This window comes from Salvia splendens, chromosome 4 (genome assembly GCF_004379255.2).
Source record: "Salvia splendens isolate huo1 chromosome 4, SspV2, whole genome shotgun sequence".
Taxonomy (NCBI): domain Eukaryota; kingdom Viridiplantae; phylum Streptophyta; class Magnoliopsida; order Lamiales; family Lamiaceae; genus Salvia; species Salvia splendens.
The window spans coordinates 2801910-2829130 of record NC_056035.1 but is presented as its reverse complement, the minus strand read 5'-3'; the positions used below and the strand labels follow the sequence as shown (position 1 = coordinate 2829130).

The 27221-nt window shown below is 38.7% G+C and overlaps 7 protein-coding genes across 14 annotated transcripts; 3 read left to right on the top strand and 4 right to left on the bottom strand.

Annotated features, from left to right (window-relative positions):
* The first annotated feature begins 868 nt into the window (after positions 1-868).
* Positions 869-3116, top strand: LOC121798752. 5 transcript variants are annotated; one of them, XM_042197917.1, is made up of 5 exons: positions 872-1059; positions 1901-2008; positions 2198-2262; positions 2352-2532; positions 2806-3116. In XM_042197917.1, the coding sequence occupies exons 1-4, from the start codon at positions 967-969 to the stop codon at positions 2497-2499; spliced, it is 414 nt and encodes a 137-aa protein (XP_042053851.1). In that variant the 5' UTR covers positions 872-966; the 3' UTR covers positions 2500-2532; positions 2806-3116. The 5 variants fall into 5 exon arrangements, with proteins under 5 accessions (XP_042053852.1, XP_042053853.1, XP_042053854.1 ...); XM_042197916.1 differs by having other exon boundaries at positions 2800-3116; XM_042197918.1 differs by lacking the exon at positions 2806-3116 and having other exon boundaries at positions 869-1059; positions 2198-2257; positions 2381-2481.
* Positions 3117-4340: 1224 nt separating this feature from the next.
* On the top strand, positions 4341-9169 carry LOC121797886 (peptidyl serine alpha-galactosyltransferase-like). The gene is made up of 8 exons (XM_042196650.1): positions 4341-4824; positions 5261-5431; positions 6367-6610; positions 6690-6890; positions 6966-7444; positions 7547-7711; positions 7853-8096; positions 8182-9169. The coding sequence occupies exons 1-8, from the start codon at positions 4514-4516 to the stop codon at positions 8902-8904; spliced, it is 2538 nt and encodes an 845-aa protein (XP_042052584.1). The 5' UTR covers positions 4341-4513; the 3' UTR covers positions 8905-9169.
* A 1659-nt stretch (positions 9170-10828) lies between these two features.
* Positions 10829-12557, bottom strand: LOC121798165 (F-box/kelch-repeat protein At5g15710-like). Of its 2 annotated transcripts, XM_042197031.1 has the most exons (2): positions 11376-12554; positions 10829-11291 (listed from the first exon to the last, which is right to left on the bottom strand). In XM_042197031.1, the coding sequence occupies exons 1-2, from the start codon at positions 12120-12122 to the stop codon at positions 11052-11054; spliced, it is 987 nt and encodes a 328-aa protein (XP_042052965.1). In that variant the 5' UTR covers positions 12123-12554; the 3' UTR covers positions 10829-11051. The 2 variants fall into 2 exon arrangements, with proteins under 2 accessions (XP_042052965.1, XP_042052964.1); XM_042197030.1 differs by having other exon boundaries at positions 10829-12557.
* A 3017-nt stretch (positions 12558-15574) lies between these two features.
* Positions 15575-17272, top strand: LOC121797883 (broad specificity amino-acid racemase RacX-like). Its single transcript, XM_042196645.1, has 2 exons — positions 15575-16738; positions 16827-17272. The coding sequence occupies exons 1-2, from the start codon at positions 16082-16084 to the stop codon at positions 17106-17108; spliced, it is 939 nt and encodes a 312-aa protein (XP_042052579.1). The 5' UTR covers positions 15575-16081; the 3' UTR covers positions 17109-17272.
* A 59-nt stretch (positions 17273-17331) lies between these two features.
* On the bottom strand, positions 17332-19293 carry LOC121797885 (zinc finger CCCH domain-containing protein 56-like). Its single transcript, XM_042196649.1, has 2 exons — positions 18530-19293; positions 17332-17768 (listed from the first exon to the last, which is right to left on the bottom strand). Exons 1-2 carry the CDS (start codon positions 19068-19070, stop codon positions 17536-17538), a joined length of 774 nt encoding a protein of 257 aa, XP_042052583.1. The 5' UTR covers positions 19071-19293; the 3' UTR covers positions 17332-17535.
* A 136-nt stretch (positions 19294-19429) lies between these two features.
* LOC121797884 (biotin carboxyl carrier protein of acetyl-CoA carboxylase-like) lies at positions 19430-22355 on the bottom strand. Of its 3 annotated transcripts, none has more exons than XM_042196647.1 (9): positions 22193-22355; positions 21694-21891; positions 21210-21289; positions 20804-20863; positions 20451-20681; positions 20317-20379; positions 19910-19978; positions 19753-19798; positions 19430-19650 (listed from the first exon to the last, which is right to left on the bottom strand). In XM_042196647.1, the coding sequence occupies exons 1-9, from the start codon at positions 22200-22202 to the stop codon at positions 19580-19582; spliced, it is 828 nt and encodes a 275-aa protein (XP_042052581.1). In that variant the 5' UTR covers positions 22203-22355; the 3' UTR covers positions 19430-19579. The 3 variants fall into 3 exon arrangements, with proteins under 3 accessions (XP_042052581.1, XP_042052582.1, XP_042052580.1); XM_042196648.1 differs by having other exon boundaries at positions 21210-21292; positions 21694-21885; positions 22193-22334; XM_042196646.1 differs by having other exon boundaries at positions 21210-21292; positions 22193-22332.
* Positions 22356-22481: 126 nt separating this feature from the next.
* On the bottom strand, positions 22482-26753 carry LOC121800230 (transcription factor IIIB 60 kDa subunit-like). Its single transcript, XM_042199810.1, has 9 exons — positions 26691-26753; positions 26533-26606; positions 26252-26308; positions 25030-25115; positions 24297-24406; positions 23815-23894; positions 23588-23697; positions 23204-23246; positions 22482-23107 (listed from the first exon to the last, which is right to left on the bottom strand). Exons 1-7 carry the CDS (start codon positions 26751-26753, stop codon positions 23652-23654), a joined length of 516 nt encoding a protein of 171 aa, XP_042055744.1. The 3' UTR covers positions 22482-23107; positions 23204-23246; positions 23588-23651.
* Positions 26754-27221: the final 468 nt, after the last annotated feature.

Here is a 27221-nt window from a genome sequence, read left to right as displayed (position 1 = left end):
TTCTTGATTCTCTGGTCGGATTTGCTGTCACATTTAATGCAGACACGTGCAGAGCACGTCCCCTGACGTCAGCCTCCCCCTTACACTTATCCGAAATGCCGAAGTGATTCACTTCGCTTTTCGGGGGGGGTGGTGATGGGATACGAACTAAACAACTAAACAATAATTGCGAGCCCAATAGCAGTGACGACCCATCAGCCCAAAACCCAAGAAAGAGTATCAGTTCGGCACAACCAAAGAGTTCGGTCACAGCCTATAGCTCGGTAAAAGCCGACCAATCGAGCTCAACTCTCAGATCGGCAAAAGCTTCGGCACAACCAAAGAGTTCGGTCACAGCCTATAGCTCGGTAAAAGCCGACCAATCGAGCTCAACTCTCAGATCGGCAAAAGCTGATCGGCAAAGTTCAGCAGTTCGGTCTCAGTATTCGACCGAACAAGGAGATAGTGGACCCATGCAGGATCTCCACGACCTCCATTACACCCACGATCTATTTAGTGGTATTAAGCAGTTATCAACCCCCCTACCAGGGCTGCAAACCACGATCTTAGTTCGAATGTATAAATAGAACTTAGATCAGATAGACCAGGGTTAAGTTCTCTAGATTCTGAATCTCATATAGCAAATCAGCATTGTAATCTGTAAGCTAGATCAAGCAATACAAATTTGCCCTCTATTCTTCCCGTGGACGTAGATTTACCTCAGTAAATCGAACCACGTAATTTTCAGTGTTGTGATCTTCATTCATTACTTGCATTTATTCCCATAAAAAATTCGCCAAATCATCACTTCTCGAAATGAAAAAATGACTCAACTATGAAGAAACGGAGGGAGGACTAGAATTAGCATAGTAGTATTTGTTTTTTTTGGATTGTAAATAGTACTCTCTCTGAAAGTCCCACTCGTAGTCTCTCACACAACAATTTGAGTGAGAACGGAGCAGCTGGAGAGGGAGAGAGAGAGGAGGGATGATGAGAGCAGTTGAAATTGCGACTCGGAGCTTGCATTCGGTGGTAAATAGCCTTCGCCTCATCAAATTCTCTCTTCGCGCTCCTAAATCGGTAACCGATTTTTTGTTTACCTTTATTTGCATTTCCAGCTATTCCATGTCGATACACCTTGTAAATAACTCAAGTGTTTTGATTAATTTGTCGCTAAATTGTTTGTTTTTGCTTTGCTTTCCCATTCAATTGATTTTAATTTTATTCTGTACAATTGGATGTGTGATGAGGAGTTGAATCCTTTTACAGTAGTAGAATTGTTCCATTATTCGGGCATAATTGAAGTAGCTGTAGGTGTTGCCTCAATGGTATTAGCCAAATAGAAGGAGCAAGAAGCACATGATTTTGGTCATTTTTGAAACTCATCTACATTCTTTCATTCGATGTATATGAGAAGTGTTTTATGAAATGGTTTGCTGAACTACTCTAATGTTTTGCATAGTAACTAAGGTAATCAATTCCTACTTGTTAGTTGTTACTTGTAAGTGATGAGCAATTTCATCAGCCACATTTATTGTGGTTGACCTGCGCAATACCTTTTGTTGTTCGTCGTTACTTTGTTGAAGAGCACGATGCATGATTTCAATTCATGGTGGTAACACATAGCAGCACTGGAATTGATAAGCATGTTAGGAGCTAGATGCATTTTATCAGCTTATATAGTGTACTAATCCTATGATATTTTAAATGTTTCAAACTTGCTTACACATACTGACAAAGAAATGCTATGGATATTCATATATCCATTGCATTTAGAGAAATGAAATTATGGGACTTGCTAGATAAAGAAAGCTCAAAATTGAATTCAAGTCATAGTTCTTGTGTTATAGGCTTCAATATTTACTGTGTCGTGTGAATAATCTCATTATTCTTTTGCTTTGTTGTGTGAACATTCTCCCAGGTGGAGGTCGAATTTGATAATGGCAGTGCATATAATCTGTCAGCTGAATACTTGCGAGTATATAGCCCTGCAGTTGACAGTAAGATCAGATCAGTCGGAGGAGAAAAGGTAACTAGAAAATGCTTAAAAATACAATGACTCATATGATGGTTAGATGACTTGGAGTGGAAAGGCCAGATTATGTGTGTGTTTTAACTTTGATGTGGTGAAAAAATAATGATAGGTGCATGATATTGAAACTTTACGATCATCTGCTTCTTTTCCCTTCCAATAGAATGTAACTTGAGCATTGATCAGGTTATAGCCGGGAGGCGTAATGTTGGGATCATGTCTGCAGAACCTGTGGGGAACTATGGGGTGAGGTATTATAATTCCATTGATATGGAGAAGCTATTTAGAACAAGTGTTCCTTATTATATACTCATAGCAGTGTTGTTTTTGATTGATGTAGATTACTTTTCGATGACTTGCATAAAACAGGGATCTTCACATGGGGTTACTTTTATCATCTTGGTAGCAACAAGTTTTCGCTCATGAGAAACTACCTCGAAACTATAAAGAAACATGGCCTTAGCCGTGACCCAAAACCAAGGAAGTGAAGTGTGTACTTTTAGGTGTCGGTTTGAATGCTGGTAAGGATGCAAATCTGCATATTTTTGTAAATCTACTTCTGACATATTGTAATTCATGTGACACATTCATGAACAAGTGTTGTTTTGAATAATCTGGATAAAATGCCATTTCATGAGTCCATTCATCCATTCATTCATTTCCAGAAATCTTACTGAAAAAGGAACTCATCCACTTATTGTTTTTTCCTCAATCCAGTTTCTTTTGCATATGACAACATTTCTTACATACATTTAACGTGAATATTTTACTCTGGATTTTTTCGGAAGGAGAAGATCGACTGAGGCCCATTTGAGAGTGGGAAGATAGGATGTTCGTTCTTTTCAGTTAAGATGAATTGTCCAGAGTCATTCTTCAAGATCCTTGATCTGCTGCAGGTGAAGTAGATTACATTATGTCGGATTACATTCTTCGATCTTGTACCAAATGAAATTTATATTATCTGTAGACTATTTGTTGCAGCAATAGCAGTAGAATAATAGTATGACTCTGCTAAATAGCTAAGAATCTGAAATGTTGCCCTCAAATAGATTCTTGAAAACATAGAATTCCATAATCTTTGGCAATGACACAATATTTTTCCTCATCTTCCCCTCAAACAGATTGTTGTTAAGTTCAAGTTGGAGGCTATACTTAGATTGGGACATTGAATAACTATCAATTGGACCACCTACATTAAAATACATGAAGGCTGTTTTGGCTCTTGTAGGATAGCATAGTAGCATGTGACAACACACTTAGCACTACCATAAGAAGCATATCGATACACATTAATAAGATCGCAGTGTTAAAGCCCGCACGGGCTTAACTCAGTTGGTTCCTGGGTGGTAGATTGTCCCTAAGCAGACAGGATCGAATGCTGGCAGCCGCAGTGTGGGAGTTTCACCACTGTGGTAGCTCCTTGTGTGCTGGTTACCAGTGTAAGTTCCTCCCACCTAATGGGCCGCTGAGGTACCGTGTTTGAACCCCTCCATAGCGATGTCGGGCCGGGTTATGGGGGCGCCTGGGGTGAGCGAATCACCTTTTGTCCCTAAGATCGCAGTGTTAAATTTTGAGGTGAAATATACATTATTTTTATTATTCAACGAAAGAATATTAAAAGTGAATCAAAATACATAACAAGAAAAGAATGCACTTATCCAGAAAAAATCCTCATAATTATACTCCATTTAAAAGATCAATAATCATTTAGTAATATTCAAATAGTAGTAATATTTATCTCTTTCCTCAAATTAGTATTCTATTTGGTCGTGGTCCCTTGCCTTTAGGACTTTATCACAAGAATCCAGCTGTGGGCACAATTTTTAGATCTCATAAATGTTGACGGAAAATTTTTAATCCCATAAATGCAACTTATATTAGTTGATTTTAAATGTTGGCACAGCAAGCAATGACCTTATAATAGAAGAAGACCCAATTACTTAATCAATGAGATTTTACAATTTCTCGATTTGTTTAAATTTCGTTATAATTAACTATACGCATTATTTTTACATCAGCGATTACATTAGTGGAATTAGATGACTGTTTTAAATTAGAATAAAAATTTTGTAGTACGAATATTACTGAAATATTATTAATAGTGTAAGAGGGTAATTTGATAAAGTAAGAGAAAATCATGATTAACAAAGTAAGAAGATTTAAAATATGGTAAAGCCTGCACGGTGGATGAACAAACATTGTTGATTCTCTTTATTAAAAAAAAGGAAAAAGTTAGATGATTTAATACGAAAACGCTGTCGTTTCAGTAAGTCAACGAGAATAATGTTCCAGTTCTACATCACACTCTGTCAGCCAAACAAGATTACAAACATAAATACTTCAAAATAATTCTCACAATCAGAGCACTACAAAATTCGTCGAAATTTAATTTCGCCAATTAATTATACGCAGTAAAAACGTGAAAGAGAGAGCTGACTTTGGCAAAGAATCACATTTGAGATCCTTTTATAGAAAGCCCATTTCGATTCTGGCTATGCGACGATGTCAGTGCTGAGATTTCTGTGTGTGTTGGTCGCCGCCTCCGCGGCGATGGCCGGAGGCGGAGCTGCGGCGGCGGCGGTGGCTGGGACTGCGCCGTACAGAATTCACACACTTTTCTCGGTGGAGTGCCAGAACTACTTCGATTGGCAGACGGTCGGCCTCATGCACAGCTTCCGCAAGGCCGGGCAGCCCGGCCCGATCACCCGGCTGCTGAGCTGCACCGAGCAAGAGAAGAAGAATTATAAAGGCATGGACTTGGCTCCCACCTTTGAGGTCCCTTCCATGAGCTTGCACCCCAAGACTGGTGATTGGTGAGTTTAGTTTACTTTCCGAATGTGTGTGTTCATATTAATTGGGCCCTTTTTAATTGGAGTTTGAAAAATGCCATCTTGTCTGTGATCTTGAGTTTGATTTCTCCATCAGCTGCTTGCAATCTATGTCTATTGTTGTTGTAGTTGTAAGATTTATACTATGTATTTATTGCTTAGGTTAGGACTTAGGATTGGATTCTTGATATTGAGAAGTGGGATTTTGTTTCTTTTTATTGCTCCCTGTTTGTAGTATTTAATAAGGTAGTGGATTTCATTTTTTCTGTTAATGGAATCAAGAAATCAGATTTTGTAAATGAAGGAGTAGCTACCAGAGAGAGAGGGGGAGAGGGGGAGGAAATTTGTAAAAGATTACACTTTTTTTCTGCGTAGAGATTTTTTGCGGCTGTTGACTTCTACGACTTGGCTTTTATGGCAGGTATCCGGCGATTAATAAACCAGCTGGTGTTGTCCACTGGCTTAAACATAGCAAAGAAGCAGAAAATGTTGATTGGGTGGTTATATTGGATGCTGATATGATTGTTCGAGGTCCAATCTTACCATGGGAGCTTGGCGCTGAGAAAGGCAGACCAGTTGCTGCATATTATGGGTAATTTTAGTTGCTCCTTTTAATAATGAGCTTCATGCTTCTTTCTTTCATTGGAGGACACAGTAAGATTAGCTAGGAACGTGTGAGTTTTGAGAGGTTCGAGTATTAGACGTCTGATACCTCGATTTGAATTCTGATTTGATGTAGGAACTAGAGTATATCTCATTTTAATCTAAGTCTTCCATGCTTCACTCATATTAGTTCATTGTACGTACGTGCGAATGTCAAATTTGCACTTAGGAGGGCAAAAGGGAAATATTTCCCCTACTTCTTTCATTGTTTATTTTCTCGATCCTTTGTCCTCTCTAGGTCATGAGATGTGTTTCATTAATATTGTTATAGGTCTCATAGGGTAGCTATTTGCTGTCGGACACAAGTATATCCATAGATCATAAGCGCTCATCTTTGGATTTTCGCTGGTTGAAAATTGAAATATTGATGATGTGAGAGATCCCACATATCAAAACTTCTATTTGCTGATGAATTTTCAAAATGATGAATAAAGATTCTTTATTGACTAGAGGCCAGATGTGCTGTTCTACATATTTGTAGTTGAGTTTTCATAATTAGGATTCACATTTATTAAGCTGCGTGTCAAATCAAAGTTATTAGTTTATCATTTTGGTAGAAGAGTGAAAAAAAAAATACTCGTATAGTTCAGTAACGGTATCTCCTTTCTGATTCTTTATCGTTGAAAAAGCTTTCATACTTAATCGAAAGATCTGCTATCAATTTTACAATCTGCTGTTACCTTAGATAGTCATATTCTAGTGGTTTATTCATTTTAAATACTAGTACTACTATTATTCAATTTAAAGAATCACAACAGGTGAACAACCCCAAAAAAAATTATCTTCGGAATAAACTTTTCCAGTTTTGTCGTGTAATGTAACATTTGCTGTTATAATATTTATAAAGAAGCATTTCTTGAGCAGGTACTTGATTGGATGTGACAATATTCTTGCTAAGTTACACACAAAGCATCCTGAACTCTGTGACAAGGTTGGTGGGCTTTTAGCCTTTCACATTGATGATCTTCGAGTTTTTGCACCATTGTGGTTATCGAAAACTGAAGAAGTGCGGGCAGATAAAGCTCACTGGTCGACCAACATCACTGGGGATATATTTGGAACAGGGTGGATCAGTGAAATGTATGGATATTCATTCGGTGCTGCAGAGGTAACTTTGGATGCTATGTTCCATTGTACCTTTATACATAAATATGAATATAGATGACTTTATGATTTGCTTTCGTCAGGTGGGGCTTCGTCACAAGATAAATGATTACTTGATGATTTATCCAGGCTATGTTCCTAGAGAGGGCGTTGAGCCCATCCTTATGCACTACGGCTTAACTTTTAGTGTCGGAAATTGGTCATTCAATAAGTTAGAACATCATGAAGACAGTATTGTGTATGATTGTGGGCGCCTCTTTCCCGAACCCCCTTATCCTAGAGAGGTATGATTGTATTACTCAAAAACCGAACTTTGTATATGCGTTCTGTTCTGTAAAGTCATCATGTTTCTCTTGCAGGTGAAAGAAATGGAAAGTGATCCAAACAAAAGAAGGGCTCTATTTCTTAGTTTAGAGTGTATAAATACCATTAATGAAGGTTTATTGTTGAACCATGAAAAACACAGCTGTCCAAAGCCGAAGTGGTCGAAATATTTGAGTTTCTTAAAGAGCAAAACTTTCGCGGAGCTAACACAACCGAAACAACTGACTCCAAAAAGCCTTGAAATGATGGAGGATGTTCACGAACAGAAGCAAGACGTTGGTGAGCCGGAAAAGCCTCGCCCAAAAATACATACCATTTTCTCAACAGAATGCACCCCTTACTTCGATTGGCAAACTTTGGGGCTTGTCCATAGTTTCAACCAGAGCGGCCAGCCGGGGGGGATCACGAGACTTCTAAGTTGTACAGACGAGGACTTGAAGAAATACAAGGGACGCGATCTAGCTCCCACTCATTATGTCCCGTCCATGAGCCGACACCCATTAACAGGAGACTGGTAATGCCTTCTTACCAAATAACCTTGGCACAAAATTACGTTGAGATGTATGGATGAAAAAGGAAATCTACACGCGTTTTAATGCATAAAATACTCATGCAGGTATCCGGCAATCAATAAACCAGCTGCGGTTCTGCATTGGATTAACCATGTAAAGACCGACGCAGAATACATCGTGATCCTGGATGCTGACATGTTAATGAGAGGACCAATCACACCTTGGGAATTCAAAGCAGCCAAAGGCAGACCTGTTTCGACTCCCTATGAGTAAGACATTGTTCCCTACTGATTTGTCATGAATTGCTCGACCAACCTTTACAAGCTTCTTGTTTTCAAAACCACCTTAATTTTCTACTAGAACAAAGGATTACTCGATGTTTACTTGAAATTTGTTGGATACCACAACAGCTACCTCATTGGCTGCGACAATGAGCTTGCGAAGATCCACACTAGCCATCCTAAGTTCTGTGACAAGGTTGGAGGCGTTATCATAATGCACATAACAGATCTCAGAAACTTCGCTCTACGTTGGTTGCACAAAACGGAGGAAGTCAGAGCCGATATGGCCCATTGGCCTAAAAAATTCACGGGCGATATTTATGAAGGTGGTTGGATCAGTGAGATGTATGGTTACTCCTTTGCTGCAGCAGAGGTAATTTGAGAACTTCTTTAATTGTTTAAAGTAGCTTTCTTTTTCGATAATGTTTTAAACACGCGTGGTAAATTTCTCGATGCAGATGAATCTACGGCATGTCATAAGCAACGAAATCCTGATATACCCTGGATACGTTCCTGCATCTGGTGTGAACTACAGAGTATTTCACTACGGCTTGGAGTTTAGGGTCGGTAACTGGAGCTTCGACAAAGCTAAATGGAGACATATGGACGTCGCTGACAAATGTTGGGTTATGTTTCCCGACCCTCCAGATCCATCAACCCTCGACCGGTCTAACAAGGATTCGTTGCAGCGTGACTTGCTTAGCATAGAGTGTGCAAAATCCTTGAACGAGGCTCTACGTGTTTATTATAGAAAGAAATGCCTCGATCACAATTCCCTGCTCCCTCCAACACGAGAAACGCGCCATCCTCCTTCCTTGACGACTCCGACTCAGAAGGCCCCAGATCTTCCCACCCTGCGCACTCCGGATCATGAGACGGCCGGTGAAATTATGACAGCGAGGAAGATTGGGAAACTCGATAAAACTGAGGTCACGAGGCAGGATTCGGAGGTGAAGAACGAAACTAACGACCTGTCTCCGCCAGAAGAGACGAGCCAGGCCTTCACATCGATGAGAGTCTGGATAATGGGCTTCTGGGCGTTCTCCATCGCTGGTTTCTTGGTAGTGATGTATGTAATGGTCTCGAATCGAAGAGGGCAGAGAAAGCGGGGAAAGGTGTATAAGCCCAAGAGACGAAGCTCGTATACGGGATCATGGGAACGCAATGCTGAAACGTCGTAGCGTCCCTTGGTATATTGTGATCTAACTGATTGCTTGCAGAGATGCCAAGTGGAGCAACACACTCGTATCTGAAGCGTGGTGCCTGCCTTTCTGCGATGAAAGCCGAGCGTCCATGGCCTGCTCGTCTCTCCTTTGCAGGGTGTGGTTTTGCTTCTATTTTTTGTAATCGGAGTTTTTGAAGAACTTGAAACTACATTATACTCGGAGTGTAATTCTTAGGGAAAAGATATTTATACAGAATGAATAAAATGTGATTCTGAAAATATTATACGACTTGATTTGCTAGGTTCATTTTTATAAAAAAACCAATCATTTAAACTTTAAATACTACTCCCTCTGTCTGTCCCCGAGGACTATGAACTTTGAGTTCAGCACGAGTTTTAATGCATTATTGGTAAAGTAAAAGAAAGATAGATAGAAATTTTTTTTAAGTATTGTTAGTGAAGAATGAGTCTCACTCATTAGAGAAATGAGTGAAGAGAGTTTCCAAAATTAAAAGTTCTTGCTCTTTGAGGACGGACGAAAAAGGAAATAGTGCATACTCTTCTAGGACGATGGGAGTACTACTTAACACTTAAATCTTATACATGTGTTTATATTATTCACATTCTTTCTTAGGTATATAGTAGTATTGACAATTAAGATTTATGAATAATACGAACATGAATAATTTTATTAAAACAAACAAACCTTACATAATTTAAATAACAAAAAATAAAAAAATACACAATTAGAAAAATAGAAATGAAATCAATGGATTATTAACAAATTAAATTACAAAATGGCAGAAGGCATGGCATTAGAGCATGCACAACGGTGGACGCCGGCCCCGCGTCCGTCCGTGCCAGCGAGCAGGCGATGTGGCGACACGCGATTGGGCAACGGCATAGCCGTTGCCTTTGAATATTTTTTTATTTAAAATTCGTTATTTAATTTTAAATAATGATAAAAAATAAAAAAATATTTTCCAAATCCCAAAAATATGGCCGTTTTTTACCCGTTTTTCTGATTTTTTTTGAATTTTTTTATATTTTTTTTCTCCAAAATCATCTATAAATACACACATTCATCATCTATTTATCACATCAAATCATCTCTCATTCATCTTTCATTCATAATTCTCATACAAACTATCAACACATTCATCCCTCACTCAAAACCTCAAATGGATTTCACCCATCTTATGGCGGAAGCGGAGCGCGAAGAACAAGAATACTACGAACAACATCGTGCCGCTTACGAAGCATATGTCGCGGCGAATACCCCCGCTCCTCCTCCTCAACGAACCCACATTCAGCTACAAGAAGACCTAATCAAACACATGTGGGCGAAATTCGGCAACGAGTAGTGGTTTTTTTAATTTTAAGTATTTTAATTATGTAATTTTTAATTTTTAGGATTTTAATTATGTCGTTTTTATTTTATTTGTCATTTGTAATATTATTTAGGTTTTTTTTAATGAATTTTAGTATTATGGAAATGTTTTTGTTTAATTGAATTTTAAATTAATTGTGTTCGCCCTTGCGGAAGAGCACAGCTGTGGGTGTTGTGCTCTTGCCAGAGAGCATGCAGAAAAAGTGGGCCCGGGCCCACAACCGTGCCGCTGGCAAGAGCATGATTGTGAATGCTCCTAGCGCGGAATTGGCTCCCACCTATGGGCGACTACTAAACCAAAAATCATGAATGTAATAAACTCCACAATAATAATGATGATGATGATAAATCCTAAACCTTTACTTTCACTTTGTAAATTCTGACCACGCATTGAAACAAGTTGAGCCTATTTACTTCGACGCTGTCCACCCTCATCTTTGTCTTAGTGTCATCGAATATAGATTGAACCAAAAATGTTGGGCGAAAATTAGATATACATTTATTTGCAGTAATACATCTCACTTCCAAATTAACTTGTCTAGAGAAGGCCTAAAATGAAATTGGCATGTAATAATTATTGAAAATTATTTTTCTCATATCGAAAGAAGGTAAAGACTAAAGGCATCTGAGAAGCAGGCACCGCACCTTACATTTTTTGATTAACTAGACAAACATTGAGAAGAAATCCTTAATCGATATGAAGATAACGTATTGGAGTATATCAACAAAATCGAACAATATTGATGAAACTGAATGTTAATTAATGTATGAAATCAAATCACGGCCGATGATGTTGCAAGATGAGGTAGAAGCAAGATTCCCTTGATTGGGATACTAGGAATGGAAGAGCATCCATGAACCCATCCCCATTTTCCTTCACTCCAAGTCCAAACTATAATACCAGAACCAAGATCCTTATACAAACATATCATCATCCCATCAATCCCCACACACTTGACACACCCCCAATTCATCTTCTCCCCCAGCAACCTCATCCCCAATTCCACCGGCACCTCCCCCACCACCCCCCACCCATCCCCTCCACCCAGCTCCCACACCCTCCCGCCTCCTCCCGACGTCCCCCCCACCACCGCCACCTTCCCCTCCCTCCGCACCAGCGCCGCGAACTCCAGCCTGTCCGCCATCGGCACGCCCACCTCCCGCCACCTGTTCGACGAAATGTCAAACCCCATCACGCTGTACGCCCTCGCCGACGTCATCCAATACAGCATGCCGTCGCCCGAGTAAACACTCTCGTTCGGCGTCCACACCGTCAGCCTCACCGCGAACTCCACCGGCATCTCCCCCGCCACCCGCCATTCTCCGGCGGCGGCGGCGGAGTCGTACACCTCCACGGTGGGCTCGTACGCTCCGCCGGCCTCCGACATCCCTCCGGCCACGTAGATTCTGAAGCTCCGGCTTCCCTCGGGCGCCACCACCCCGACGGCCGGATTGGTCCGGGCGACGCGAAGCGCGGGGAGGGCTCTGAATTGGGCGGTGAAGGGGTTGCAGATCGCCAGCTGGAGCTGAGTCGCGGAGGCGAGCTTCATGAGGATCAAGCCGCCGATGGCCGCGATCGGCTTCAGCGGCGGCGGGCTAGCACCACCCCGATCGAGATCCAGCTTGTGCCAGCTGTCCTCGATCGGGTTGTGGGCGTAGCAGGAAGTGAGGCCCCAACTGCGGGCCGGCAATGCAAGGAACCACGGCGGGTGGCGGTTCCGTGGAACCGCCAGCTCCGCCGTGGCGCGCCAGACTTTGCAGGTGGCGCGGGCCCGGGCCAGGGAGTCCGGGGGGAGGTAGGAGAAGATGTTGGCGAGGAGGTCAATTGGGAGATTGCTCCACATCTTAAAGAAGAAGAAGAAGAAGAGTGAGGGGATTATGCAAATGTGTAGTACAATGAAATCTTGTGAAGTGATGATGATGGAAGGGGAGGGGATCAATGATTGTGTGTGTAGGGATGTGTGCTCACATGAACTCTGAGGGGGCCCACATGGGCAATGGCAAGTTTCTTCGTAGTAATATTATATTGTTGGTTGTGAAAAATAGCGGTTGTTGATGGTGAGGAAAGGCCATTTGAAGAAGGTGGGGTTTTCTTTGAAAGTGATGGTGGGTTTGTCTATTGTGAGAAAATTGCCTATGATGATGATGGCATAGATTCTCTCTTTTGCCACTTGCTGCTGGAATCGGCTGTTTTTGGCAATCAAGTGGTGAAATTTTTCTTTTGGATTTTACAGCAGTTTTTGTGATACTTTTACTAGTACTACTACACTAACTAAGATTGCTGTGTCTAAAGATTTTCTCAAACAATGCAACCTCAAAATTAGTTCTTTTTAGAGTCGCCGGTTTTGTGTAAGAAAAGTGGATCATAAAGTGGCCCAATTTTGTGAGAGTTTTACACAGGGCTGCTGCCGTTTCAAGAGTCGCCGGTTTTTAATATGGAACCGGCCAAAACCGGTCTAACAAGTAAATTTACGGTCCTGGATTAAAATTTGCGATTTGGGCCTTTTGTGTGCAGTTTAGGTGGGAAGGCTAAATTCCGAATCCGAGGGATTTCAATGTGGACCTTTTCTCGGTTTTGAGCAAATCGACAATTCACCACCGGTTACAGTTCCAAAATTCCGATGTGGAAATTGGCTTTTTTTGGCAATTCAGTGGTGATTTAGAGCTCTAGTCATCCTTTTCAATTTCTAAATTCTAAGCATCAATTGCTACATTCACTATGATCCTCAAAACAAATTAATTATAGATCTCATTATTTTTTTTTAAGAAAAATGGATCAAAGTAAATTCAAGAACCGAATGTTAATATGGAATTTGATGTAAACCTGTGTTAAAGTTGAAAAACTAATCCAATTTTAATCATTGGGGCAAATCTATCTCTCCAAAACCAATTGAGCTAAGCCTCAATCCAATTTTAATTATAATATAGATCTCGAATAGTTTAGAGCTGTTTAGAGTGTTTTTTCTTCAAATTTTGAAACACGACCTATATTACAACCATTGATGATTAAATAATTTTGTACTATTACTTTTTCCGAGTAGAAAATAAACTTGACATACTAGGAATCTTTAATTAATGCAAAGCACGTTTAACATCCTTTAATAAAATACTTTAATAATTTTTTTAATTACTGCACGTCATATTAAATATACAAATGTTAATATACTACGAGTGGAAAAAAACTTTTATTTGAATTTGTTAATAATATTATAATTCTGTTGGCATAGTGTTCCTTGTATTAGATGAACTAATTTTGTTGGCAATTAACTACCTAATTACGTTAAAAAACGAGAGAATACATAAGTAGGTGATTGATTTTGATTAGAGCATCATTTTCACCGAATAATTCTTGAATAGGAATAGTAGTTAATTTTAGATAAGATAACCGCAACACGCAACTCAAACAAAAAGAGAGCTTCTTATCTTAACAAGAGCTTCCACATTTTTTTAGGTTGATTATAGTGTGTGTTTTCAAGTTTTCATTGGTGCATATTTTCATTGTAGAAAAAACCCAAACTCTAATAATTCATCAAAGAATCCAACGAGAAGACTCATCATTCGATCTCCATAACTATCAGACACGACATAAATCAAATTTGATCAAGGGGTCTTTTAAATAAAACGTGAGTTGACGATGAAAACACTAAAAATTCGAAACATTTTTTTGAAAACACTGAAAATTATTACTTTACCTTCCACGAACAATAGTCTTTTTTTGTTGATTTATCAAAATTAGTTTTACTTTTATTCACGGAATTTTCTTTTCTTTATCTTACTTTATCCACTTTATCTCTTTCTCTTCGTTTTTTAATGGTTAAATGAATTTAAATTTAAAAAGTCGCGTCACGAAAGAAAAGTTCGGTCCGTTACATTGGGCGTCACATAGTCATGTTGTCTGTATATGTGGTTATTTTTCATGTACAAAGTCACAAAGAGACAATAATTTCTTTTTTTTAGAAGCCTCAAGGAGTCGAATGCTATTTTAAATTTTACTAATATTTTTAGTATGCATAGAGAATAGAGATAACTGTGCAAGGTGATACATGGGCCGAAGATAAATTTTGGCCCGTCTAAGTAAATGTTAGTAGTGCTTGATATTAGGCCCAATTATGCTCATTTATTGGTTACACACCTATTCTATGGGACAGAATTTACCTATGTCATACTTATTTAATATACATCATTTTAACAAAATCTATATATACCATTTCATTAATTGGTATGAAATGAGGATTGCATAAGAGATTTATTTCCTCGTATAATTGTGAAAAATTCAAATGATGCATTAATAGCTTAGTACATGATGACTGCAATTTAAATGTTATCTACATTCTTGATGAAGTTGTTAAGCTTCTTTGTTTGATGTCTTGTGTTGAACCATGATCATCACTATGGTTATTGCGTTCTTGTCTATGAGACGGGATGTGAGGAAGCTTCTCGAGTGTTGCAAGCCCAACCGTGTTGCTAGAGTTCTCAAGAACCGGTTTAAAGCCAAATGTAGTAGAGTTTTGTGTTTTGCTTCTCTGTTTTTTGGCAGAATATGCATAGCAGCATATGTATTTTTATTTTTATTTTTATTTTTGTAGTAGAGAGTTATATGAAATGAGAAATTTCTTCGAATTGTGAAATACTACAAAGATTAGGACATTCTTTTTTGTCATGTCCATACAAAGAGCATGCCAAGCTTTTGGGATCCCTAAATATCTTGTCAGATTTTCTTTGGATTCTTGAATTTTAATCACAAGTTGGGCCAAGATTTTATGTAATGTGCATTGCCTCTCAAATAAGCCAGAGATAGTTTGGACAACAGCAAGGGACAGGGGACAATGACATTTGCCATAAAGTCGGCCTACTTATTCCTATTCTTTGCTTAAAAATACAATTTCAAAAATTTAATAAGAATTCTATAGAACTCATAATTCTATAATTAAGACAGTCAAATATATTTCATAAAAAATAAGCAGCAAATAATAGTAGTAGGCATGATACAGACATGATTATTTTAGAAAAAAGTTCAGAAGAGATTCCAACTATTATGACATGTCTGGTCCATACCCTACTTACCATTCTTGCAATTTCAGCAGAAATTACTCTCTCTCTCTCTCTCTCTCTTATCAATACTAGGATGAATTAATCTCTATGAACTATATAAAAATTCTTGTACAGTAAATTTGAAAATGGGGGGCCACAGCTTTCATTTCAAGATTTGAAATTCCAACTTTTTAAGGTCCTTTGCCAATCACCATGCTGATGAGAGAAAACTTCACAAAAATAAACCAAGGAACTTGTTTTGTAGCATTTGGTTCAAAATGAGTGAATTATTTCAATATTTTTCTGTAACATCATTGAAGACATACATGGTGAAGATCTTTTCCACATGATCATTGATGAGTAGTGGTTTGTACTTTTTGTGATAGGACCCCTCTAAACTTGGAGCTATTTTTCTCTAATCCCTTTCTTCAACCCCACATCTATTTCATTTTCATTTTTCAAATAGTTAATTTAGAAGATTTTTGTACCAGCAATTCTTGAAAAAGAGTAAGTTTTCCTTTAGAAGCTCATTTGAAAAAGAAACAAAAAGACTTGTTTTTTAGAAGCTGGGATTCAAAATGGTTTCCCAGCTTTGCCTCTTCATGTTTGCAAGTAGATAGGCTTGTGAATCAGTGTACAAAACAACCTTTTTCTCTTCAAGATTACTTAAATTCCTGTGGGATTCTTGCATAATATTCCATCAGTTCAGACAGCAATGAATCAGTAAAACAGGCAGCCTCAAATTCAGCACAAGTGTTGGATCACAGTTTCAATGATGTCATTGTGTTTCCAACCATTCCATTATGCATCAAAGATAAAATGTTGTGTGAGAAAACACACAAGAAGCCAGAGCCAAGGCAGGAAGAATAATCCATCACTAGTGAAGGTTGCAAGTGCTGAGACCACCTCAACTTCCTCCCTCCACAAAGAGTCACCTGATGCACTCATTGGCCCGGGCAATGGCATCGGTATAATTGGAGGCGTATCGATTGATTCCACCTTGAGTTTCGCGAAAAGGTTGAAAGACTTGCTGTTGAAGGAGGAAGGAAGTAGCCCTCCTTTCATACTGTGTTCTGATCCATCTCTCAGCAAGGAGCTTTCATCCCTTGACAGAAGCTCTCCCTTCTCCTCTGCCAAAACGGAAGCCGGCTGCAGCACCATCGTGGAGAATCTGAGGCGGAAACGAGCTTTTCTTGATAGTTCAGGAGTGTGCTGTGTGGTGATGCCCTGCCATATCTCACATTCATGGCATGATGAGATTAAAGAGGGGTGTTCGGTTCCATTCCTCCATGTTGGTGAGTGCGTGGCCAACGAGCTCAAGCAAGCCCAGTTGAAGCCACTTGAGTCTGGAAGCCCTCTTCGTATTGGTGTTCTTGCAACTAATCCAAGTCTGCGGCCTACAATCTATCAGGAGAAACTCGAAAACAAGGTAGTTAGTGATGAAGTACTAATAAAACACATGTATGTTCAAATGAAAAATGTGTCTGTTTTCTTAAGTGATTATGTGAGTCATGCAGGGCTTTGAGGTTGTGCTGCTGGATAAGGCGACAGTGGAGCATACCGTGATCCCTGCAGTCGAAGCATTGAACAGAAAGGACTTTGAAGGGGCACAAAATTTGTTCAAAATTGCTCTACAAGTTCTGTTGATGAAAGCTGTGAACAGAGTCATCCTTGCTTCAGATCATCTGGAGCAGCTCTTGCCGCCAGAGGACCCTTTGTGGACTAAATGCATAGATCCGATGGATGCTTTAGCGCGCTCGTCTCTCAAGTATGCTCGGTCACCAGAGATGGGTATATAGAGATACCATTCTTCTTGCCTAAAGGCACACATATTTATCGTATATATACATAGATACAACTCTACACAAGCCACATTAGAATGTTGATCAATGCTTGATTCCAACATTGATTCTTGGACTTGATTCATTTGATATATTATGATACAGTATTATTTGATGCTGGATTTTGTTGCCTGCTGATCAGTATCTATTCTAACCACAATGTGTAAATTTCCAACATATGTTTAAACTCTGCAAAATGTATGCATTCCTCCCATTGCAAATGTTATCAGAATTACATGAGCTACTACAAAAAAACTGAAAGCAAAAGGCATCTTGATTAAGACAGGCTGCAACAAACATTTTGCTTCTAGCATCTGGATTAACAAAATGGGGTTTTCCTATCTTTTCCATGGCACATTAACAAGGGATATGTGCACGCCTGAATCTATCTCCCAACTGCACTCAACGAGACATGGAAATCGTGCCCGACTCCCACCCAATCAGCATAGACTTCACTGATCTTTTCAATGTCCCACTTCATGACATGGACTCCGCCTTCCTCCTTAGCAGTCTCGATTCCCATCTTACATAATCCTGCAAAGGTGGGTAGTGAATCAAGCATCGACCTGGAATCACGCCTCCTTACCAGCTCTGCATAGTAACCAGGCAGTTGAAGTTCTGTCCATCAAAGTAATCTGTGTTAGCATATGCAGCCATTCAACTTCTCCTCAGAAGAGCATATTGATTTAAGTAAAGGAAATTGTTACGTAAGGATACAACTCTCATATATATTCTACGACAATATCTAGTTCATTCGAAGATTACTTGACTAGAAGCATTTGCAGCACTGCAGATGAAAAGTTCATTAGAGGTAAGTAGGAAAACTTATTAGCATTGTTTGGAAGTAAAAGATCAAGCTACATGTTCATGTATGTACTTTCTTCTTTCATTCCTAGATGCCGGGAAACTCACCACTAGCACCGAAGAACATGAAAGAGCCGAAGATGGGGGTGGAAGACAAGATCTACCAGCATCAATTTGCTACCCTAAAATTATAATGAGGTACAAGCAACAAAACCTCAACTGAAACAGTATGCTGATTCAAACAGTATTCTGAAGTGCTACTTAAAAGATCTAAAACACATGTAAGGTAAGCAAACCTTTCCCCAAAATAACTTCCCACGGCAAACTTTCATAACTTCTTCACTCTTTGAAACAAAATCTGATACAAGAGTGAGTTCATACAATCACTACATGTCACATTTCCAAACAAGCAGTATCCACAAAAGAAGCAACCAAAGCCTAAGTAATTTCCACTCTTGATTTATTCAACAAGACACCACACACACAAAATGCAACAGAATAGAACAAAAAACATCACATAACTGAGAGCAATTAAATCTAGAACACATAAACAAAGAACTGATTAAACAAACCACCTTCTTTCCCATGAGCATAGGTACACTTCTCCCCATAAGGGCAGCTGCCAAATCTCTCCAACCACCTGGCACAAAGCTTCGTCTTATAATGCCATCTGCCACTCAAACCTCTGCACTCAATCGAATCTCCTCCGCCTCTACCGCTCTCTCTGTTCAAGCCACCATCATCTCTCCCAACACTCTGATAAGGATGATAGATGCAACCCCTTCCACCAGAAAAGAAACGCCTTCTCTCACTAAAGGGCTCCGCCATCGCCACGCCTTCCAACCCTCTGAGTTGACGCAGATTATGAGCAAAATGGCAGTTTTCGCCGTAGTAACACTTGCCCATTTGGAACAGATTGCACATTTCTGATTTGTAAGGAATCGAGAGCTTTGACCTATTTACTGTAAGGGGAGTTCTCGGCCTCGGTCTCTTGAAGCCATGGTCTGAAAAGGGTTGTTGGTGATTAGGGTTTCGTGGCTGGGGACGGTGATCATATGCAATTTTGCCGCCAAAATTAACCTGCCCAGAAATTTGACTATCGTCGTTGGGATTCATGTTAACGCTGAAAACTAAGCTTGATTCAGATTGAGAGTGAAATGTGTTTCAGAAATGGGAAAATGTAGAGAGACCCTTTTTTGGAAGGTGGTATGGTATGTACGTACGATCATGCACAGAGACGATGAATAGTGCTTCTCTCTCTTAAATATTGTTTTTATTGAATTTATATTCATAAATATTTAATAATAAAATACTTGGAATTTTTTTGGGGGGCATTATTTGATCTGTCACGTTCTAGAGGACGGGCCGGAATGCGTCGCGCTGCAGAGCGAAGGAGGGCGGGACGTTGCTCAATGTAGTCCCCCCACCGCGACCGATCACATACGGAGCAAGAGAAAGATGGAGAGATATAACAATGCAGAAAATAAATATTTCTTCCCAGAGTTTAAATAAAACTGAATATCCATACAAGCAATTCAGTCACTACCAAAATGATCTTCTCGAATTCTAGCAGAGAGAGGGAATGGATTCAAAGGGAACGAGATAAGTACTGCTGCAACGTCGACCTATTGAAGCTTCTTTATTCCGGGGAAGGAAGGAAGGACTGCGATAAGAGCGTCACCATACCCGACGGGATCTGCAAATGTCAATAGTTAGTTCGTGATTATTATGATACGTAAAGTAATAAATAACATCGAATTATTTCATCCAATAAAATAACGGGAAGAAAGATGCGTACCACCGTCTTTTCTAAGTATCTTGACCACCTCTCCAGATATGTCCGCCTGTTCAAGATTCAAGAGAAATAAGAAAATAAAAGATAAACAGTTCGGACAAAACAAAAGCGATCTCTAGAATCTGGCATGCTGCAGTTAAGATGAAAGACGTATACAAACCTCGATAGGGATCTCTCCGCCTAGCTGGTCGATGTAGCAGAGCACCTGCCCCTCCTTTACTGTGTCATTCTGTTATGCAACGATAGTAAAAACGGATCAAGTCAATAGGGAATGAGTATCTCACACTACAGATTGGATATCTTCTTTGTAATGCTGATTACTATCAGAGTTACAAACACAACGACGAGACTATTTAACCATACATAGTCTCTAGGTGAAGTGAAAGAAAACCAGAGACACACGTAAGCTACATATGATTAAAACTAGAGAATATTTTGAGAAAATTAATCAATTGCACACATTGTAGACGCAAGAGACACAAAATCATTGTAAAAATCACCATTCCAATGGGACAAATGCGACAAGTTGTACCAACCCCATAAAGGAAAACACACACACACAGCTACCTCTTTGCAAGAAGGAGGGGCCTTCTTCCCTTTAATGGTCCTGGATCTTCTAAAAGACCCGACCTGCATTTAATATAAAGATAGTGTCACAAACACAGTTAAAAGTCCATCATTCTTCATAGAAAAGGACCTACCCTTGGAGATTGAAGTATGACCAAGCCCTCATCTGCAGCCTTATCAAGCAGAGATTGAACTGCACCTTGGGCAGAAGCTGGTTTGGAGAGTGCCAGCGATGGTGATGAGGCTGAGCCATTTTGGGCAGGTGTCTCAACAACTGCATGAGCAGTAACGGGAGGAGCCAGAGGCTGAGTAGGTGCACTTTGTTCAGCCATGTCTCTTGAGACTGATAACTGGAATCCCCCAAGCTGATCATTAAAGTAAAAGATCAATCAAAACTGTAAAGGTAAAACTACAAGGCTAAAGAAGTACCAAGCTTAATCATGTACAAAGAGAAAATAGCATATTGGAAATAGGAAAAACAGCATACTTTAAGCTCAATTTCCGCAATTGACGTTGTGTCACATAGTACTGTCAAAAGAGATTCCACCTGCAAAATGAGATTTCAATAAGATTGGCTGAAACTAGTTACAGAGACTGATGCCTAGACATTACAAATATTCACCAGTGCAGCAAGAAAAAGCATAAAAACTCGACCTTTACGCATAAAGGGTCATTTTAATGTTGGAAGAACTAAAGGCTACTTGACCTATTGAAATGTGGATGGCTGATTGTATTTACAGCAGATAGCACAACAAATTATTGAAATCTTTTTTTCCATGATATCAGATCATCTTATTAATCATAAGGGCCACAGCATGGCACACAACTCAATATCTAGGAAAATGAAAAATAAAGCTGCTGTATATAAATCGCTGACTCGCTGAGCAACTTACCTCAAATGCATTCGGAATAAGTGGAGTGACAGCATCAGTTGCTACAGTTGCTTTAGAATCGTCTTCCACACTAGCTTTTGCTGCTGTCAGTGAAATAGAAGCTGCATTAGAAAGAGAAAGTGAAGGGTGCAACAGAAATAATGCCTTGCAAAAAAAAAGGTGTGGACCAGCAGATGTTAAATGAAGAACAAAAAGGACTTAATTCCGTAACTTTTTAAGCTAAAAAGATATCCAGGACACAATCAAAAGATTGAAATGATTGCCTGAGTTTATCTCACAATCATACAAGCTCGTTCCGATTCACAAAAACAACCAACCATCAACTGATCTTTGTATCAGGTTTATCACTACATTACATTAAGTAAATATCCCAATATTTTCATAAACAGAACATGCTAGCATTAACAGTTAAACAATATTCGAATCAGAGAGGCTAATGACACCCCAAATGGAGCTTGAAAAGACCCAAAGAAAATCTACTCACAATCACCCTCAAAAGCCGAGCTTTGAAATGCAACAATCGACTTCTTCGGCCTGTGCAACAACACTAACCCATCAAATTCAACATTTCTGGGCGTCCTTACACCATGCAAGGTTGGTTGCAGAGTTCTTAATTTTGGCCTTGCAGAACCAAAATCCAAGTTCTTTATCTTAATGCCTGAAGGCCCAATACCACCTGCAACTATCAACCATCATCATAAAAATTAAATCTTGTTTGACCGAATGCAGGATTCAGGAAAACAGAAACACGAATCACACACACCAACTCTTAAAAAAATTCAAATTCATAGAAGTAATTAAATGCACGATGAAAAGAGAAAACCTAATTGCAAACACTACACAATAACAGGATCCGTAACGAATAAATAGCATAGTTGGCAATAAAATCAGCACGGATTGTATTTCCATGACATGTAAACAGCATTGAACATTAATAGCATCGATTGCGAATTGCTGGGAGTTGAGAGAGCGAGAAAGCTTACACGCAGCCATTCGAAAATGGAGAAGAGAGAGAATCTTGGTGGCGGAGAAACACTATATGAGCTGCGGTCGATGTTAACGAAGAAGAGAGCTATAGCTGTGATATTGAAAAATATAGTCTGCCCAAATTCTTGATTTTTTTTTAAAGTTTTTTCCTTTTCATATTATTTTTAATTAAAACACTATTGATGCTTTACAAATTAATGAAGCTCCTTTTGGCCTAGTAATAGTATTCAGCAAGCTCTTTGATTTTTAGATTTATAATCTATTTCAAATGTGGTTTAAAATTAATTATGCACTGCCTAAATAACATTAAATGTAAATGGGAATAGTGATAAGGTTATAGGTAGTTATACTTTTACTAATATCTTGAAAAGCAAAAGAATATACTTAAATTAAACAAATCTTCAATAATGAGATAGATATGACCAGTAAAAGGCGTATCGTATAAATTGTAGCTTTAATTCTTATTTATGTTGCATTAATTTTTCATATCATATTTATTGTGTCATACTATTATATTTAGCCTTCATTCAATAAACAATATTTATGCATTTTCCTATATGAAGCTGTGCATCAACTAATATCCACCTATAACCTAACTACCAAGGTGAAATTCATAGTTTCACTTTCCTGGTAATCTTTATCAAAAAGTTATTATCTCAATTAGCCAAAAATATTGTAGCTTTAGCCTTGCTATAGTTATTAATTAAATAATGGTATTTGCATAATAATAGAAGACAAGGTATACGTGAAAAATACTACTCCTGTAAATCATCATTATAATCTTGGTCATAATCATATTCTTCGGTGTTGTCAGCGTAGCCATCTAATTCGGGATCTTCTTCGTCTTCGTGCTCCTCCAACTCCTCCACCGCCTCCGCCACCGTTTTGCTTCTCTTGGGGTCCGGCTCGTCCTGCTCAAGTTGCAAGATAACCAAGTTATTCATATCAAATTCTTGAGCTCAAGTGAAGGTAAAAAAACTTCAGCATATGGAAGAAACGCCACTAACCGAATCAAGAAGCCCGTCCGTATCGAATTCTTGAGCTCAACTTCTGCAAAGCATCATAATCCAAGTATATACATCAATGAGGGGGGAAACATAGAATTTCATGTTATTCCAAACTAAAGTTTCCAGTGGATAAATGTCTGAAATATGTGGTAACATTTAGTTGATAAATTCTTTTGAATCAAGATATTTGGCATGTTCTACTTATTCGTCGTTATAAAAGAGAAAAACAAGCTTTCTAGTTATAATAACGATACGTTTAAAACTTTCCGCGTTCTAACTAGATTTAGATAACTACAGATAGAGGTGAAGCAATACATACACCTGATTGTCCGATTTGTGAAGTTATTCAAAGCTAGGGACTAGATTTGTTTTCGAGAATTATACCTTTGCATCTAGCATTCCTTTTACTGCATCCCCAAAAGTTTGAGGAGGGCCACGGCTTTTTAACTCAGCAGCACGCTTCTGTCGTTTGTCCTGGTTCACCCAACATATATCTACGCATTCAGCATTCATATTTTGTCAATTATACTCAATGATTCAGAATACGACTGCAAAAGCATGTGATGGTTCAGTATATGTATACCGAAGGACATCAAAACCTATGTTAGTACCTGAAGATTTCTCTGTTAATCTCCTCCCAGACAGTCGTTTTCAACTTCTTCTCCTCCTGTGTGTTAATATAGGCATCCACCTGCCAGCATCTATGTTTTAGTTCAACAGTCAATGAATTTCAATGATACACATATTTAAAAATTCCTAGTATCAGTGATCAGGTTATGCAGTTCAAGGCTCATATCATCCAGGTCAATGCTGTTGTCAACAATTTGTTAGGACTTTTGCAGTCACCCAGCCAATAGGTTGTACCCAAGTTCAGTATACGCTCCACAGAACCAAAGTTTGTGAAAGTAACAAAACTTAATCTAAAAATCAACTCCCCCTTCAGTTCAACCAATCAATTATTGTGACATAGTATAATCAAGTAACTAGAGCCATATTTGGACCCAAAAAAAATGAAGTGTAGCAGAAGTATTTATCAAAAAGTAAAAAAGAGGCAATCATTGTAAAACCAAACAAGGTCAGAAAATTCACAAACCTCAGTATCATCGATGTCCGATAAATTCTCCGACTCTTCCAAAGTAAAATCACTAGCATCCATTGTCTTATCAATAGTATCATGAATAGAGTTTGACTGACAGGTAGCTCCTGGTATCATCAACTAAATTTGTAAATGCTCAATTAACATAAAGCATATGCTGGCAAGTCATTGCAATATCTCTCTATAAGAATTTAAAATCGGCATGCCTGTTGAACAGACCTACAAATGAGAGTTAGAATGTCACGTTTCATACTAGCAACAATCTGAAGTGCAGTTTTGGGAATATTTTTATCTCTGCTTTTGAACAGACCTACAAATGAGAGTTAGAATGTCACTCATAAACCACCGAATTAAAAGGATAACCCATGGAACTCCAACCCCCTTCCAAAGAAAAGGAGGAGGGAGGAAGAAATATGAGTAAGTTAAATAGTTCAAAATCCAAGTTGACAGATAGATGACCAACTATTGAGTTTTACTGTTTTAGCTTGGCAAACAGATTCATTCTGCTGCAGATCTAATATGTTAAGACTGGTGCTGAGGAATTAAAGTCCACCAAACAAAATTCCAGAAAATTAGGTAAAGGATCAGTTAACTGTCCCCAGATCAGCTGATTTTCAATCTAAGTACAGAACTACTGAACAACAGTCAACTTTGATGATAAAATGTATGAGCATATCCTACTTTTAGAAATGTTATTTACATATCACAACAGGAGATTGAAGGTACGTACGGTCAGAAAATCGGTGAATGAAAAGGCTAGGATCCACAAGGTTCTGAATAAGTGGGTTTTCTTCAAGCACCGCCCCTAGCACGTAACTGTAATATATTAAAAAGAGATTGCAATATCTAAACAAACAATGGATTATAGTGTTACAAGAGTGTTGTCCTTTACTGATCACTCTATGACTATGCTCTAAATGGAACAGGACCTGGTTGGCAAGCAAACCAAGAGTAAAAACTAAACAGATAACTAATAACTATATGCAAGTTAACAGTTTTGCCTGGGTCATAATAGAAAGCGCAGCAGATGGTCATCCTTGATGCCATCCCATTGGAACCAAACAGGGAATTTCAACTCCACAGTCATTTTTTTAGATTCAAAATATACTTTTCAGCACCCAATAACAGTCACTCTTACCAGAATTGAAAAAGAACATCTTCCTATGGACTGTCCCCAAAAGTAAGACGCTAAAGAAACTGGTCAGTCACAACAAAAATGGCAGTGGCAATAGCAGCAATGGCATAACATCAGGTGTGAACCCTTTTCGACAAACAAACAGTAAGAGTCACCAAACCCCCCAACCTCCTCTAAAAGAGAAACCAGGTACCAACCTTCACACATTATGAAAGTCCTCCCACAATCTGCAGTAGAATCTCCCCAACCATCCAATACAGGCTTCTTGATCAACAATAAAAGAAAATCACAAAAAATAACTTCCCATGAAATGCTTAAGCCAAATCCAAGACCTAAGATGCACTAAACATATAAGTGGCATTCCTTATATGCAACCATATACAAATGATGGAGGATGGAGCTGGAAAAATAAGAGTTCAACATATATGCTCAAATTATTACATGCACTGCTATGGGTAGTGCAGCCCAGAAAATAACCAAACCTAGTTCTATATCTTATACCTACAACTCAGGAGATGTTGTGACGTTGCGTTGTTCAGAATTAGTATTTTCTGGTATAAAGCTGGCTCATTCCATTAAAAAGCCTCACCAATGCAAACTATTTCACCTTTAAAAAGTCTCAACATGCATAAAGGAGAATAGGGAATACATTGATAAAAATTATTAGACTACATATATTACACACCAACAAATGCAAACACAAATACATCACCCCCCTCCCACACACACGCACACACAACCAAAACGAAAACACTACATAATTGATTTATTTTCTAAAGGGAGAGGGAGAAGAAGAAAGAAATGAAATTCCGCGTACACATTTATCCTTAGATGTTCTGAGAATTCAATTAGAAGAAATGGTTTATTTTCCACCCTGCACAATCAAGAGAAAAACAATCAAAATTTGATATGTAGAAGATACATTTCCATTATTTTAGCAGCATTCATCTCCAACCTTTAGTCTCACAGTTTTAATAGCATGTTATTATATTGGGAACATATCTGCATTAGTTGCATTACAATACTATATGTCTGCCTTCCTTTTGCAAAGGATTAAAAAAAACCATTGAAAGTTGTGCACTTTAATTGTTTCATTACCTACACATGATGTATACACAAGCAGCATACACTTCTCTCCTGCGACCCTTTGTGAAGTTTTTACGAAGTGCCATCTGTAAGTGTCATAATAATTACTGATATTGATTTCTCATCAACAAAAAATGTCTAAAATTTTGGATGTAATGGAAGAGCTGTACCTCATAAAACCTAAGAACTATATTAGCTTTATCTTCACCACCCACAATTTCCAAGGCAGACATTATATCTTGGATTCCATCATACGCTACAAAACAAGGTCGTCATAATATATACTCCCTCCGTCCCACATAATTTGGGACACTTTGACCGCGCACGGGTTTTAAGAAAGGTAATGAAAAGTGAATTGAAAAAGTTAGTGGAATGTGGGTCCTACTTTTATATATTAATTTTATAATTAAATGTGAGTAGGAATGAGTTAGTGGAATGTGGGGTCCACTATCAAAAATGGTAAAAGTGAAATGGGTCAAATTATGTGGGACGTCCCGAAATGAAAAACTTGGTCAAATTATGTGGGACGGAGGGAGTATAAAGTAGTTGAGTAAGCGAAATTTCACAAGACTATAAGCTGCATTTAAAACCATGCTAGTTACGAGCAACTGATAGAACTCTATTATTGATAGCCAATCATCTAAGTGTACTTTACTGCTGCAAGCATGCATTAGAACCAAAACCAATGAATTAGCTTTTCA

Excerpts from the sequence above, each read along its gene's own strand:
- LOC121798752 (XM_042197917.1), top strand. The coding sequence starts at position 967 with ATGATGAGAGCAGTTGAAATTGCGACTCGGAGCTTGCATTCGGTGGTA. Across the intron at positions 1,060-1,900 it reads CTCTTCGCGCTCCTAAATCG|GTGGAGGTCGAATTTGATAA; the intron begins GTAACCGATTTT and ends ACATTCTCCCAG. Across the intron at positions 2,263-2,351 it reads GTGGGGAACTATGGGGTGAG|ATTACTTTTCGATGACTTGC; the intron begins GTATTATAATTC and ends TGATTGATGTAG.
- LOC121797886 (XM_042196650.1), top strand. The coding sequence starts at position 4,514 with ATGTCAGTGCTGAGATTTCTGTGTGTGTTGGTCGCCGCCTCCGCGGCG. Across the intron at positions 4,825-5,260 it reads CACCCCAAGACTGGTGATTG|GTATCCGGCGATTAATAAAC; the intron begins GTGAGTTTAGTT and ends CTTTTATGGCAG. Across the intron at positions 6,891-6,965 it reads AACCCCCTTATCCTAGAGAG|GTGAAAGAAATGGAAAGTGA; the intron begins GTATGATTGTAT and ends TTTCTCTTGCAG.
- LOC121798165 (XM_042197030.1), bottom strand. The coding sequence starts at position 12,122 with ATGTGGAGCAATCTCCCAATTGACCTCCTCGCCAACATCTTCTCCTAC.
- LOC121797883 (XM_042196645.1), top strand. The coding sequence starts at position 16,082 with ATGATGTCATTGTGTTTCCAACCATTCCATTATGCATCAAAGATAAAA. Across the intron at positions 16,739-16,826 it reads AGGAGAAACTCGAAAACAAG|GGCTTTGAGGTTGTGCTGCT; the intron begins GTAGTTAGTGAT and ends TGAGTCATGCAG.
- LOC121797885 (XM_042196649.1), bottom strand. The coding sequence starts at position 19,070 with ATGAATCCCAACGACGATAGTCAAATTTCTGGGCAGGTTAATTTTGGC. Across the intron at positions 17,769-18,529 it reads CTATGCTCATGGGAAAGAAG|AACTTCAACTGCCTGGTTAC; the intron begins GTGGTTTGTTTA and ends TTTGATGGACAG.
- LOC121797884 (XM_042196646.1), bottom strand. Across the intron at positions 19,799-19,909 it reads GCGGAGAGATCCCTATCGAG|GCGGACATATCTGGAGAGGT; the intron begins GTTTGTATACGT and ends AATCTTGAACAG. Across the intron at positions 19,651-19,752 it reads GATACTTAGAAAAGACGGTG|ATCCCGTCGGGTATGGTGAC; the intron begins GTACGCATCTTT and ends TGACATTTGCAG.
- LOC121800230 (XM_042199810.1), bottom strand. The coding sequence starts at position 26,753 with ATGTCTGCCTTGGAAATTGTGGGTGGTGAAGATAAAGCTAATATAGTT. Across the intron at positions 26,607-26,690 it reads TAGTTCTTAGGTTTTATGAG|ATGGCACTTCGTAAAAACTT; the intron begins GTACAGCTCTTC and ends TGACACTTACAG. Across the intron at positions 23,698-23,814 it reads ATTAACAGAGAAATCTTCAG|ATATATGTTGGGTGAACCAG; the intron begins GTACTAACATAG and ends CTGAATGCGTAG.